The 13,884-nt window shown below is 49.8% G+C and overlaps 2 protein-coding genes across 2 annotated transcripts in view; one reads left to right on the forward strand and one right to left on the reverse strand.

The window, feature by feature from the left end:
- Window positions 1-4,807, forward strand: part of LOC138807800 (mothers against decapentaplegic homolog 5) — a 38,706-nt gene extending 33,899 nt beyond the window's left edge. Inside the window, exon 7 of the mRNA XM_069993564.1 lies at window positions 112-4,807. Within this exon, the coding sequence (XP_069849665.1) occupies window positions 112-255 (144 nt within the window). The 3' untranslated portion in view covers window positions 256-4,807. The remainder of the gene's footprint in view (window positions 1-111) is intronic.
- A 7,422-nt stretch (window positions 4,808-12,229) lies between these two features.
- LOC138807802 (small integral membrane protein 32) lies at window positions 12,230-12,986 on the reverse strand. The gene has a single exon (XM_069993567.1). It carries the CDS (start codon window positions 12,838-12,840, stop codon window positions 12,541-12,543), a length of 300 nt encoding a protein of 99 aa, XP_069849668.1. The 5' UTR covers window positions 12,841-12,986; the 3' UTR covers window positions 12,230-12,540.
- Between the last annotated feature and the right edge of the window lie 898 nt (window positions 12,987-13,884).

Below are 13,884 nucleotides of genomic sequence, written 5' to 3' on the forward strand. Positions count from 1 at the left end.
TGAGAGTTACTCTGTCTACCTGTGTTCTGCATCTTAGTACGGTTGCACTGTCTTTGCGTTGTCCAAGTTAGTTCAGACCAGTTGGCAATGTGGTGTCTTTCCTCTTCACAGGGCTGGGGTGCCGAGTACCACCGGCAGGACGTTACCAGCACTCCGTGTTGGATCGAGATCCACCTGCACGGGCCTCTTCAGTGGCTGGATAAAGTCCTTACGCAGATGGGCTCCCCTCTGAACCCCATATCTTCTGTCTCATAGTGCAGAAGCCTTCTTCTTTTCAATTAGGTTCCTTGTGGACTTGTTTAATTTTAGAGATACTGTGAGCTGACATGGAAAAACAGATATTACAGCTTATTTTTTTTCTACAAACTTGTGACCAACACATTTGTACTTTGTGACGATTCTGCATTTGTTTGTATCACTGTTCACGTAATGGACTGGAAGGCGTGGGGGAGACACGGAGCAAGCATCCTGCCCACTCCGAACATGAACTGGAACAGGCTTTTGCTTATTGTCCCAACAGTTTTTTATTTCCTAATTTTTTTTAATGTAACAAAAAAATTATAGTGTAAGAGGGTATATACATGGGGAAAAGTGTATTTGTCCTCCCTTTTCTCTCCGAACCTATGTGCTTCTAACAATGTATCCCACCAACTTCATAAAAATACATTGTACTTTGTTTTGCAAAAGAGTATGGTAGGGGCTTAAAAGAAACTACATATAAAAAAATCTTATTTGAAGGAATACTATGCACTGCTTCTAACAAGTAGTGTCCAGTAAAAGCCAAGTGATAGTTTTCTAGGTGGCGTCATACAATTTACATCTAACCTAACTGAATGTTGGTCTGTATTGTGATTCATGCTATGTATCTTTTGTAAAGCATTTCGTTTTTTTTAAAAAAAGAAAATCCTGCAAGTAATTGATGTGTAATATATGCCACGTACTCAGTCTGTCCTGAGTACACTGCTTTGTAGCAAGCGACAGTACACGGCTGGCAGCCGCGTTTGCCGCTGTTGGCCTGTGTGGGAAGAACTCCACTTGTGACATGCATTAACCTTTTATTTTGCACTTTTATGGGCGACAGTTTTCAGTGTAACCTTTGCTCAGATACGCTCAAGTGACGTACACGGCCGTTGTAGGAAGTTCTGCTTTTTCTAGTAACTTTTCAGCCTAGGTTATCAAATCGTTATCATACAGTTCCAGCTAAGGTGCCTGGTTTTGGATGCTACTAACTTCATACCACCTTACGTCAGCCTCCTGTGTCATGGGAGACCCTGGTTAGGCCCCAGGGATGAGATAAACCAGCAGGGACGGTTGGGCTAGCTGCTGTGAACACATTCACAGCGCAGAGAGTGCAGATATGGACTCTCACGTTGCATGGTCTTGTTTTTTTTCCTGGTTTCTTACTACCTATACCAATGCCAGTGTCCCCCAACACAGTCTCCTGAAAGCTAAGGGAAGTCTGAAATACCCATTTAACCAATTGTGCCTTTGCCTTTGAGTCTAGGCATTTTAATCACTTATTCTGGAGAGCATCAGGTGGGCGCCTAGTCAAGGCATGGGAACATGGCCCACCTACTTCACCAATCAGGAGAAACTTTCTTTTCTGGTGCCTTTTGAAAGTATATGGAGCCATGACCGTCTTGTGTTAAAAATGTAATTTTGGTGTGACTTTCTACTTGCCCTTCATGCTTTAAGGGAAAAAAAAAGGCTTGTTTTTCAGGCAAGGGTTATGGGACTCCTTTTGTTTTGTGTGTCGTTATGTATTGCTGTTTCCCAATGCGGCCACTGCGTGGTTTCTGGACAGGTACATTCGGGTTTCAGCTCACAGTCCTTTGCTGAGTAGAAGGAAAACTTTGCCAGCATCACAGCCTTAAACGTAAGTGTTACATGGCAAGTATTCTTAGATCGCCAGAGCTTTCTGCCATCTACATGAAACAGAATTATTTGCTTAGTGATCGAACCTACATATTTTTATATTTAGTTTTTGTATCATCCTTCACTTAACAGACTCACGGCACCATCTTTGGAACGGATTTGTAGGAAAAATTCACTCAAGTCCAATTACAGATGCATATAATCTACTTTAGTGGGCTCTGGTTAGCTGTAGAATCTCCCACCTTGCTTCATTGATGGTTTAGCATTGCGTTAAGAATTGTTCTACTTGTCATTGCCATATTACAGCCTGTGAAGTTGAGTTGGCTGATGGGCTTTATGTGATTGCCCTTTCCTGTTTTCTCTAAGGAGTTTTAACTGCCAAGAGTTTTGTGGAGAAGTACAAGCCTGTTTTTGCTTCCTGAGCGCTGTCAGCTTCATCCTGTGGCTTTTAATGCAAAACGTTCTTCACTCAGCGGCTCTTGCAATCCCTAAGGATATTTTACAGCACAGAAATTAATGTGTGCCAGCAAAAAGTATCTGAATAAGAAACTCGAAACTAGTTTGGTAAATGCAGAAAGCAGAATAGAATCAAAATGCATCTCAGTAACAAGCTGAAGCAAACAAGGTGATGTTGATTGCACTTGAGGTGCATTGGATGAACAGCTCTACATTATAGAGCGCTTGGTCCGCTTGAGACCGTCTGGCGAGCATGATGGAGCGTCGCTGGGTGCTCATGGCTCATACCCGTAATCCCAGCTCCATGGGCTCAGATAGGAGGATTGTGATCCAAAGTGGTAGCACACAAACTGTGAGCAAAAAAAGCTGAGTGAGAGTGTGAGGCTGAGTTGGGAGAAGCTATTGAATACAAGCTAAAGCATATGAGTAAAATGGGCACTTTCTAGGAAATTTAAGGGAAAATACCAGTAAGCATGTCAAATATATCAAGTATATGCATACCAATGTATCCCCCCTCCCCTTTTTTTTCATGACAACAGTGGTGGTGGTGGTGGTGGTGGTGGTGGTAGCAGGTGGCTGAGGGTATTCCAAGAATGATCACTAGATAGACAATTCAGCATGCCACACCTGCTAGTCCAGACAGAGGGAGTACTGTTTCATATTCTTTGTGTCTTTGAAGAGTAAAACGTCCATTTGGGTATGACTGGTAAGTATTCAACCCTTAAGTTAACAATTAGGCTTGCCTTAAAAAAAAATACAAACCAAAAAACCCTGTAATACCCAAGGGGGAAGTTTCTTCCCTACACGCAGTATCCTTTTGGAGGAGAAAGATTCTAGAAAAAATGAAACCCTACCTATAGCAGAGACAAAGTTTGGTAGTTCCTGTTGCAGTGCAATTCTGCTTCTAGTAATTTGCTTCCTAGTATTCTAGGTTATTGTCACTTTCCTCTCATACTATCCTTCTTGCTTCCTGAGAAAGGCAGAATCTTGGTAATTATTGAATGCAACCTCTCATGATGACTTAAATTGTGAACCTGATAGCTTTGAAGAGCTCAGAGTCCTTGATGTTTGGCATTTGACCATAAAGTATGTCCTCAGTACACCTATTGGCTAGATGAGCAAGTAGCTTTTAGGCTTGGTGTTTTTAGAAGTGTTGGGTGATTTTTATGCGAGAGATTCTTCCAAAGTGGTCGCTTTCAAAGGGGTGGGTTTTTTGGAGGGTATCTCTCATTCCCAAAGCAACAGTATTCATGGATGAAAGTGAGATTCTTGGATGTTTTCCTTACCACAAAAGTGCATGTATGGAAAGTAAGCATTCAAGCCATTTGTTCTACATAAACAAAAGTCGTAGTTTAGTTTAGCATGTTTTGAGGTGGATGTTTTACCTCCTTACACAAGGTAACAGTATTTATCAAGCCTTTATTTGATTGGATTATTCATGAAAGAAACTCATCTCCTTAGCTGTGGCTGTAACTGTAGAGTACTTGCCCTGCCACGCTTGAAGCACGCGCGCGTGCACACACACACACACACACACAGAGCTTTTCTCCCCAAATAAAACTGTATGATCATTATTACATAGCACTCCAAAATTAGATGCAGTGGAGGAGATTTTATGCATTCATTTTGTTGTTTTAAAAGAAAAACGTGATAATATTTGCTAGTAGCAATTTCTACTACTGTACATTAAGTCTTAGTGTTTTGTCAGAAAGATCTAGAACAGAATTCTTTCATCATTCATGGTGGAGTGGAAAAGCTTTGTGTCTAAATAACTCAGTTCTTAAATTGTTTTTAATTATCATGAGCCATTATCCTAAAAGGGTACATTTGAAGTTGCTGTTTGTAGAAAGTTCAGAATTTTGTGTAGGGGTAGATCCCCTGCACACACCCCTTCCCCATTAATAGGTAACGCCTTCTTAACACTAGCTGGCATTAGCTAGAGCAAAACCCCACTTAGGCCCAAGAATGCCAGCCTGATTGTAGATGAAGAAGGCGTTCAGTGTCAGATTTCCCATGCAGTGCCGTCGGAATGCTGGCACTTTGATTTACTCTGGTAGTGGTTTCACCGTGGGGGCTCCGGGCAGTGGTTGGGCATGTGGCGATCTTCCGAGTCTGGCCGCTGCAAGCTGCGGTTAGAAGTGGACTTAAGTTCGGCTAGGGTTGCCTCCATGGAAGACACGGTTCCCACACCCCTGCCCCTGTTCTCTCGAAAGGAATCTCCCGTTACACACGTTGAAGACCAGCCTGACGGCTGTACTGTGGGCCTGTCCGCCTCTGACTCGTGCTTCGCTTCAGGTTATGCTGTGGAAAATGCGATTCTAGCATCATGCCTCGATCCTGTTCATCTTTTTTGATACTTATAAAAATGTGTTAATTAGGTTTTTACTCTCATGTGCTTATCAAAGCCATAACTCTTAAGAAACTTGTTTTTGCATATTGTTTGCTAATACTTTATTTTAATAAACTTCAAAACCTATTTAATGTGTCTTGTCTTAGAACTGTGATGTGATTTATGCTTCACTGAGTTTATGAGATTTATGCTTCATTAGGATTACCGGCTGTTGTCACCTGCGGAATTGTCTGCCTGTGTGCTAGAGATGGAAAATGGGAATGTGGCAGCCTTCCCTTGCATATGATGCGTGCCCAGTCCCTTCTGTTTGTAAGGGGGTTATAAGGGTTTTGAAGCAGGCCATAATCTGGGGATTGAATTTAGCCACTGACTTGACTTCTAGATCTCGGTCTATGAGTGAGGGGCTTGATTCGGTGGGCAGAACAGACTGGTGGCTCTTAGCAGACTTACCTGCCTGTCTGAGGTTGAGAATTAGCCTCATAGCTGTGTGCCCTTGCGCAGGTTGCTTAATCATTCTGTCTCAGTTTCCCTCATCTATATAATATCAAGTAATACAGGGTGTGGTGTACAATAATACAATTTAGTTTTAATACTTAAAAACAGTACCTGACAAAAACAATTTGTGTGTGTGTGTGTTGGTCTTGGGACTTGAACTCATGACTTTGAGTTCACAGCTCCACTTCTGCCTTTCTGCTGATTAATTGTAGAGAAGAGTCTCATGTTCTCCTAGGATCACGGTTCAAAGCTAGCCCAGGAAGGAAAGTCCATGAGAATCTTCTCTCCAATGGAACTGTTTTTGTTGGGTGCTGGTGGCTCACCCCTGTTAATCCTGGCTACAATTTATTTTAAACTTCCCTTTTACATTTCTTACTGTCTGATTCAGAGCAATCATTTCTAGTGCTATTTCTGGTGCTTGGTTGATAGACCTTGATTATCCACTCTGTGAATGACCTCTGCTGTTCTTCAGTTTTAACTTTTTTTGGTCTTTTTTTGTGAAGTCACTAAGTTACAGATGAGTTTGGTACCCTCATTGATGGATGCTTCCAGCCACAGATGGAAATCCATTCTCATTAGGCAAGAATGTCCTTTATCCAGGATGGAGAAGTGGCAAACCTCAAATTAAGGATTTTAATGGGGAAGAAATTGAACAGTTTTCACACTTTCTTTTAGTGAAAAGACTTTCTCAAAAGAAGCCGTTTCTCCAAATAGTCCCTGGTGTTGTATTCGAAGGTTATTTGCTGAGTTATTTTATAGTAGCTTGTCTAGCAATTCCAGGAGCTTGTTTTTTTTTAAATATATATTTTTTATTGTAAAGATACTGTACAGAGGGGTTAGTTACATGAGCAAGGTATCGAGCATTGTTACCCCCTCCTTCGTTTTTCCCCTACCTACTCTCCCTTCCTTCCCCAGGAGCTTGTTCGTTTGGAAAAGACTTTTCCTGGCAAAGAAGTTCGCTGAGCACGGAGAAACGTTGGCCTCTTTCAGTCTTCAGATTAGCTTTCAGATTGCTGCAGCCCAAACAGCTGCAGAGGAGCCGGACGGATGGAGAGCCTCTCCACGGGCGGTGTTGATAAACATTTCTAAGAAGTGAAAGAAAGGTGGTTTTCTTTTTTTCAAAAGTTCTTTCCCCATTTATCATTTGAAATGTTAGTATTTTGTTCGATTTGTAATTTTATCCTTTATAAGACTTTTTCTTCTCCAAAACAAAACCTCTGCAGTGTTTTTTCAATCTGTTATGTTATCAAGATGAGGGTAGTGGAACTATAGGAAAAGTTTAAGAGCTGCTGTGGCAGGGTGCTTTACCATCTCTGTCCATGCACGCTAGGGGGGAAGTGGGAAGGGGGTTCTAGGTGGTTAAGGTTTGTCACCTGCACTATACCTGTGTGTCTCTCCCAGGGAGCTTGTGGTTGAGATCTGGAAAGCTTCTTATACCTTGTCTTTATCTCTTACCTCCTTCCTGTCCAAGAAATCACATCGATGATTTCAATTTAAAGACTACCCTTTTATCTGGGATAAATGCTAAGAATTTGACCATTCTAGAAAGGCAGAGATTGAGACTCCTGAGCCAGTAGCTAACCATTGGACATTGTGTAACCTTCCAACTTGTTATGAGTATTCATTCTGCCTCTGTCCTTCCAGGAATCCTGTAGCTCTTTAAGGGTGGAGTTCCCAATGTTTTTTTGGAAAGGGTTCTCAGAGAGATTGGTTTGGTGCAAAAGCATTTCTTTGTAGGCCCTAGAAAGTTTCACATTCTGCATAGCAAACTGTGTCACGTAGTAGATACAATGTGTTTCTTTACCACCTAGCTTGTTGGCTGTCCTCAGCAATCTGTTGACTGAGGAGATGGGTCAACTTTGTAAATTGTCTTGGTAGAGACAGCGAATTTCAAATAAGCAATTGCAGCACTTTATGCTTTCCCTTGGAGCCTTTGGCCTTCGAAGTAATCAAGTTCCCTGGCATTGCTTAGGAATCTACAACATTACGAGTTAAGTTGGAGCTGTTTTCCCCAGTAATAGTGGCAAGTGCACAGATGAACCTGTTTTTAGTTTTAGTCGTATTGGGACTTGAACTCAGGGCCTTGTGCCTGCAAGGCAGGTGCTGTACTGCTAAGACACATCTCCAGTTATCTTCTTTTAGAAATAGAGGGTCTCACGTTTACCCCTGCCCCTGACTGGAAGGTGACTTGCCTATTTTATGCTTCCTGTGGTAGCTGGAATGACAGATGTCTACCATCGCGCCCAGCATCTACCATTGAGCTGGGGTCATGAACCTTGTCCAGGCTGGCCTGAAGCCTTGATCTTCAATCTCAGCTTCCTATGTAGTTTGCTTGACAGGTGTGTATTTGGCAACAGAAAATAAACACAAAGAACATACAATTTGTCTTAGAATTTAGAGAGGTGAGAGTGTGAAGAGCCCACAGCTTTTTTTTGGCTGGTCTTGGGGCTTGAACTCTGGGCCTGTCCCTCAGCTTCTTTTACTCAAGTCTAGCGCTCTACCGCTTGAGCCATGGCGCCACTTCCAGTTTTCTGGTGGTTCATTGGAGATAAGAGTCTCACAGACCTCCTGCCCAGGCTGGCTTTGAACCTCGATCCTTAGATCTCAGCCTCCTGAGTAGCTAGGATGACGGGCGTGCGCCACCGGTGGGAAGGCCTCTCTGGCCCTCGGATGGGCCACTGTAGTGGGAGACAGAATAAAATGTGACCCACATTTTGCACTTGGGAGGAGTAAGAGATTAATTTTGCTGAGGAGTTACAGAGGCGATGAAGGGGGAGAAACTCAGTTTAAAGAAGAGCGTGTGGGGGGTTACAGTGTGTTGGCACACCTTGCCGAGTGTCTCGTTTTGCCAGGGTCAGTTCAGAAGCATAATGAATGGTAAACATTCCCTTTTCGTTACATAAACTTCTGAGAAACGTGCTTTTCATTAACTTGGAATTGTTTAGGCCAAGTTAGGGATGTCGGTGTCCGTGAAGAGAATAAATGCGAGCACAAGCGAATAATAGATAAACAGTGAGCCTGCAGAGACCGTGTTCACACGGAAAGGTCCTTTTTATTATTGTCTGTTTAATAAACTGCTGGGGGTTTCTAGGTCCCTGTTCTCCCCTTTAATAACGGAACACCGTGATTAGCTGGATGCTTTCTTTCCAGCTTCTCAGCCAGGTAATGATCGTGTGGCTAAATCTGATGCGTCCCATATAGGCAAAAACGCTATGCGCCCCTCTGCATTATGCCCGAAGAGACTGTTCTTGATGCTTTCCCTTGCTGCTGACCACCTAGACGTGAACATGATTGCCAAGGCCGTGATCTCAGAACTCTGTCACCCCCTGGAGGGGTCGAGAGAAAACCTGTTGGGGAGAGGCAGGAGAAGAGTCTTTTGTTACAACTACTAACTAATGCTTGTTTATTCAGTTACTCACCAGATCTTCATGGAGCGCTTACTAATTACGCTTGGTGCTAGGCAGTAGAAATGAAGTCCTATTCCTGTCCCTTCTGGAAGGGGAAAAGAGGAAGAGAGTCTGGGTGAGACTGAAAGACCTGGCCACTGTGTCTGAATGTAAACTCCCGGGAAAGGTGGATTGAGCGTGCCACACAGGCTGCACAGCTTCTTAGAAGGTATGTGTGAAGACCTAGGAATGCTACTGTTGAGATCCGAGCTTCCCTGCAGGACACAGCCAGAGGGACAGACGATTAAATTGTCCCTTGCATGTTCTTTAGTCCCTGCAGGAGATGACAGTAATCAGAGAGGTGTTACGAAGATGGAGATAGGAGACGTTAGATGCTAACAGCTTGGCAGCATCCCCAGAAAATGGGTGGTTTGAAAGATCCATCGATAAGGGAGAGTTGAACTCAGTATGTCACCTGATCCCGGTTTAGTTGAAGGTGGGGAATCAAAAGAGGTGTTTAGCCAGGAGCCTGTGGCTCACGCCTGTAATCCTGGTTATTTCAGGAGGTCAGCTCTAGCAGGACAGGCCGTGGGACACTTCAATTATGCAAGGAGCTGGAAGTGGAGCTGTGGCTGAAGTGGTAGAGCAAGAGCTTTGGGAAAAACAAAACAAAACAACTTAAGGGACAATGCCCCAGGCCCTGAGTTCAAGACCCAATTTCCCACCATATTTCATTTACCAAACACAGAGTATTTGACATATTCAGAACTATGCTGGGCATTGAGAAAAAGCCATGAATAGGACATATCCCTCCTCTCTTCATAGCTGTGATCAGGGAGATGATTTGGGGGAGTGAAGTATACGTGATCTTAACTGAAGACACAGGTCAGTCTCTTGAGAAAAGATGAGCCATAGCTGTGATCAGGGAGATGATTTGGGGGAGTGAAGTATACGTGATCTTAACTGAAGACACAGGTCAGTCTCTTGAGAAAAGATGAGCCATTAGCTACAGGAAGAGAGAGGAAGCAGCACAGGTAGAGGGATTAAAAGCCACTCACCAGCACTGGGAATGGGCAGTGGAGCTGATGATTCTGGACTCCATGGAAGCCAAGGCGAGGGCTTTGTTTTTCATCAGGAGAGGAAGGAGAAGCTGTCAGAATGTCACCTGATGCTGGGATTCGATGTGCTTCGATTAGGGATTGGAAAGGGAGGGCTTCAGCCGTGCTGGCTGGCGGAGGAGGGTTTGGATGGAGAAGGGTGGGGTCCCGGAGATGCTAGATTGTGTATGGGAGGGAGAAGAAGAGTTTGCAATCTCACGTTTGTTGCCCATACCCGTCAATGTATTGGAATTGAGAGTACTGGATGAGCCTCTAATTTAGACAGAAAGACGAGGCTCAGACTTGACATTGACGTTTCCTGGGAGACAACCAAATATAGGTAGTATTGATTGAACTTCAGTGTGGCGTGGAAGGGATCGTCTGAAAAGCGCCTGAAGCCTGGAGAGTGGAAAGATCTAGAATAGCTCCACTCCACCAGGCACACACCTGCTCGCAGTGACAGCCCCAGGGCTGAGTCCCAACTGGTAGGAATCCCTTTGGGGGTAAGCACCCTGGTTAACAATGGCAGCTCGTGCTCAGACCACCCACTTCCGGTGTATCCAACACGCGCCAACTCCACCTGGGAGGCCTCCTGTACTCCACATTGAGCCTCCAGTCCTCAGAGCGTCAGGAATCCGTCTAGAACTCAGCTCTGGTTTCTAGTATCTAGGCCCCACTGCCCACTCCACTCTCCCCCTTCCCCGGCCGCCCCACCTCTATCCGCAACGTGTTCCGGCTCACCTACTCTGTGGCTGCGTATAGTGCACACACAGCATGTGGGCGCCAGGTCTAATGTTCATCCACAGTGCTGTCTCCCCTAAGGCGTTCCCGGCACGTGTTGGGGTTGGTACCTACACAGATCTTGCCACATAGCTTCCTGTCTTTGCTCGGGCCACCATCATAACCATCCAGTGACAGAAATTAATTTCCTCACTGTCGGGCAAGGTGAGACCTCTCATCCTGTGGTGTCGCAATGGGCAAGAAGCCACTAGTGCCCACCTCGTCTTACGGAGAGGGAGGGAGAGGGAGAGCATGCGTGTGAGAGCTTTCGGAGAATGTTCCTAAGGACACTAACCTACAGCATCCGGGCTTCACCTCAGGACTCAACCCCAAACAGCCATTCTATAAGTAGATGAGTCGTGGGGGAACATGATGTATTTATTCAGCCCAACATCTGCATGTGTAAGCTCTCCCTGCAGCCCACGCAGAGCCTGATTAGAAATCGGCCGTGAACTTGGCCACACCCTGTCCCATCTGAACAGCCCTTGGTTAACCCCTTGGGACGGCGCACTGATGACTTGATTAAGTCTTGGGTAACTGTTGTCCGTCTGACACCTTGGGAACTACTTGGGACTTGCAGCCGTCCATCCGTGTTTCCTGGAGGGAGCCTTTGCTTTGTGCCTCCGTGTTCCATTGGTTGTGTTCTTTTTAACACTCAGCCTCCATAGAACTAGGTGATGTAGGGCCCGCTGCACGGAAGAGGAGACAGGTCCAGGTCAAATACTTGACACCGGGTCCCTTAGCTATTGAGGGGCGGAGCTGGACAATCTAAAGCCAACAGTTAGACCTAGAGATGTGCTCTGCCCATGACCACTGTGGTGCCTTCAGGTGTGGCCATCTTCTGTGCAAAGGCATGACCTGCACCTGCCCTCCTCCCTTGCCTCTCCCTGCCCCAGCTCGAGGCTGAGGGCACCCCATCCCAGCAGCCTGTGGACAGCCAGACCCCCTCCCATTGTGAGCCCTTATCCCCCGGGGTGGAGGAGGTTGGATAGAATTGGCACCATTAGCCTGGAAGGAAACCCAGTTGCTCATCTCCACTGCTTCCTACAAAGGGGCCAGGAGAGCCCCTGAGTGCCTGCAGAACGGGGGGGGGGGGTCACTAGCTCTGACTGGTCTGTGGACATTTGACCAGGGACTAGCCCCCCATTTTCTCTTGCTCCGGAGCGTCTCCCAGCCCCGGGTGACCCCACTGTGAGTCACTGGGTGGGATCATGGGTCACATCCCATTTACTCTGAATGCTCAGGGGCCGTGTCCACGTTAAGACAGGTGACTCTCAGAAGGATGCTCAGCTCCCAGACACCGGGTGTCTGAGCTAACTTGGAGGGAGTCACCTGAAGACTCCGCTGGAGCAGGGCCCACTGGTCATCCCTTCTTTTCCTGCAGGTTCTCGGGGGCTAGCCACCCCCACCCCAGGACAGGAGGCTGAGAGGCCAGCGGAGGCCAGCGGCCATGTCTGCAGAGACGGTCTCCACCAGGAGCGCACTTGGCAGACCGGGGAGCAGTTCACCCACCCAAAAAACCCCACCTTCCCGGAGCAGGTAAGGCTGGACTGACCTCTGGACTCCAGGGGAGGTGCCCCCCAGACTGACCTGAGCCCCCCCCCCAGCGCCGGCCCGGGCCGGGGGGGGGGAGGCCGGTTGAGTTTGGTGCCGCCTCCTTTCCCCCCCACGCGCGGGTTCGCATCCACCCACCTCCTCGTCCCGGAATGAGTGGGGTCGGCCGGGCCGCGTCTCAGCTCCGTGGGTTTTTTATTGTAGCAGCGCGGGGTGGGGTGGGGGGGCGCGGGCAGGGGAGGGGGGCGGCCCCCCTCCGCCCTCCCCACCCGGACCCCTTGTCCTCTTAGTCCCCGATGGTGCAGACACAGTCTCTTCCCTCCTCCCCACACCGCCGCCGCCGTGGCGGGAAGCTGCTGCGTGCGTCCGCGGGTCCGGCGGGCGCTGCGGGGACCCCGCGCCCGGGGCGCACGGAGGGCGCCGAGCCAGGACAGCCGGGCGCGGCTCCGCGGCGGGGTTCAGGGACCCCGCGTCCCGGGGTCTCGCTGCCGGGGTCACGACCTTCCCGCGGGGCGCCTCGGTCCTCCTCCCCGGCCGGCCTCCGCGGCTAGGCCGGCCGCGTCCTCCAGGGCGCGCGGGCGTCGCGCAGCGAGCGGTCGTGGGGCAGCGCGGCGAAGGCCGAGTGGCGCAGCTGGCAGCCGATGAAGAGCAGGACCAGCGCCACGGACAGCAGCAGCAGGAAGAAGAGCAGCAGGTAGGTGGGCAGGTCGGGCCGGGGCGCCGCGCCGTCGCGCACCCCGCGCGCCGTGGCCAGCTCCAGCGGCAGCGCGCCCTCCGCCTTCACCGTGGCCGCCGCGCCGCCCGCGGGCTCGGGGCCGCCCGTGGCGTTGAACACGTCCCCGTACATGGCCGCCGCCGCCGTCACCGCGCCCCCATGGCCGGCCCCGGGGTCCCGCCGCCTCCCAGCCCGGCACGCGGGCACCGCGGGCACCGCGGGCGGCCGGTCCCCTCCGCCCCTCCGGTGCCCGGAGCCCGGTGCCCCGTGCCGCCGCCGCCGCCGGTCCCCGATCTCCACCCGGACGCTCGGAGCGCGGCCGCCCGTGCTCGGCCGTCCCCAGCCCGCGGCTGGCTGAGCGCCCCCGTCGGAGCCGGAGCCCGAGCCCGAGCCGGGCCGATAGCTCTGCCCCCAGCGGGCGGCCCGGGCCGCGGCCGACCAATGAGGACGGAGGATCCCGAAAGGGGCGGGGAGGGAGGGGGAGGGAGGGAGCGGGGCGGCGCCCAGAGGGACGGACTCGGTGACAGACTGAGGGACGGAGTCACGGGTAACACAGGCCCACCTGACCTCCCCTCCCCTCCCCTCCCCTCCTCTCTCCTCTCCTCCCCTCCTCTCTTCCCCTCTCCTCCCCTCCCCTGTCCTCCCCTGACCTCCCCTCCCCTCCTCTCCCCTCCCCTCCCCTCTCCTCCCCTCCCCTCCTCTCTCTTCCCCTCTCCTCTCCTCTCCTCCCCTCTCCTCTCCTCCCCTCCCCTGTCCTCCCCTCCCCTCCCCTCCCCTCTCCTCCCCTCCTCTCTTCCCCTCTCCTCCCCTCCCCTGTCCTCCCCTGCTCTCTCCTCCCCTCCCCCTCTCTTCCCCTCCCCTCCTCTCTCTTCCCCTCTCTTCCCCTCCTCTCTTCCCCTCTCCTCCCCTCCCCTGTCCTCCCCTCTCCTCCCCTCTCCTCCCCTCCTCTCTTCCCCTCTCCTCCCCTCCCCTGTCCTCCCCTGCCCTCCCCTCCCCTCCCCCCCTCTTCCCCTCTCCTCCCCTCTCTTCCCCTCCCTTCCACTGTCCTCCCCTGCCCTCTCCTCCCCTCCCCCTCTCTTCCCCTCCCCTCCCCTCTCTTCCCCTCCCTTCCACTGTCCTCCCCTGCCCTCTCCTCCCCTCCCCTCTCTCTTCCCCTCCCCTCCCCTCTCTTCCCCT

This window comes from Dipodomys merriami, unplaced genomic scaffold, assembly GCF_024711535.1.
Source record: "Dipodomys merriami isolate MVZ:Mamm:240054 unplaced genomic scaffold, mDipMer1.0.p SCAF_434, whole genome shotgun sequence".
NCBI classification, from domain to species: Eukaryota; Metazoa; Chordata; class Mammalia; order Rodentia; family Heteromyidae; genus Dipodomys; species Dipodomys merriami.

Excerpts from the sequence above, each read along its gene's own strand:
- LOC138807802 (XM_069993567.1), bottom strand. The coding sequence starts at position 12,840 with ATGTACGGGGACGTGTTCAACGCCACGGGCGGCCCCGAGCCCGCGGGC.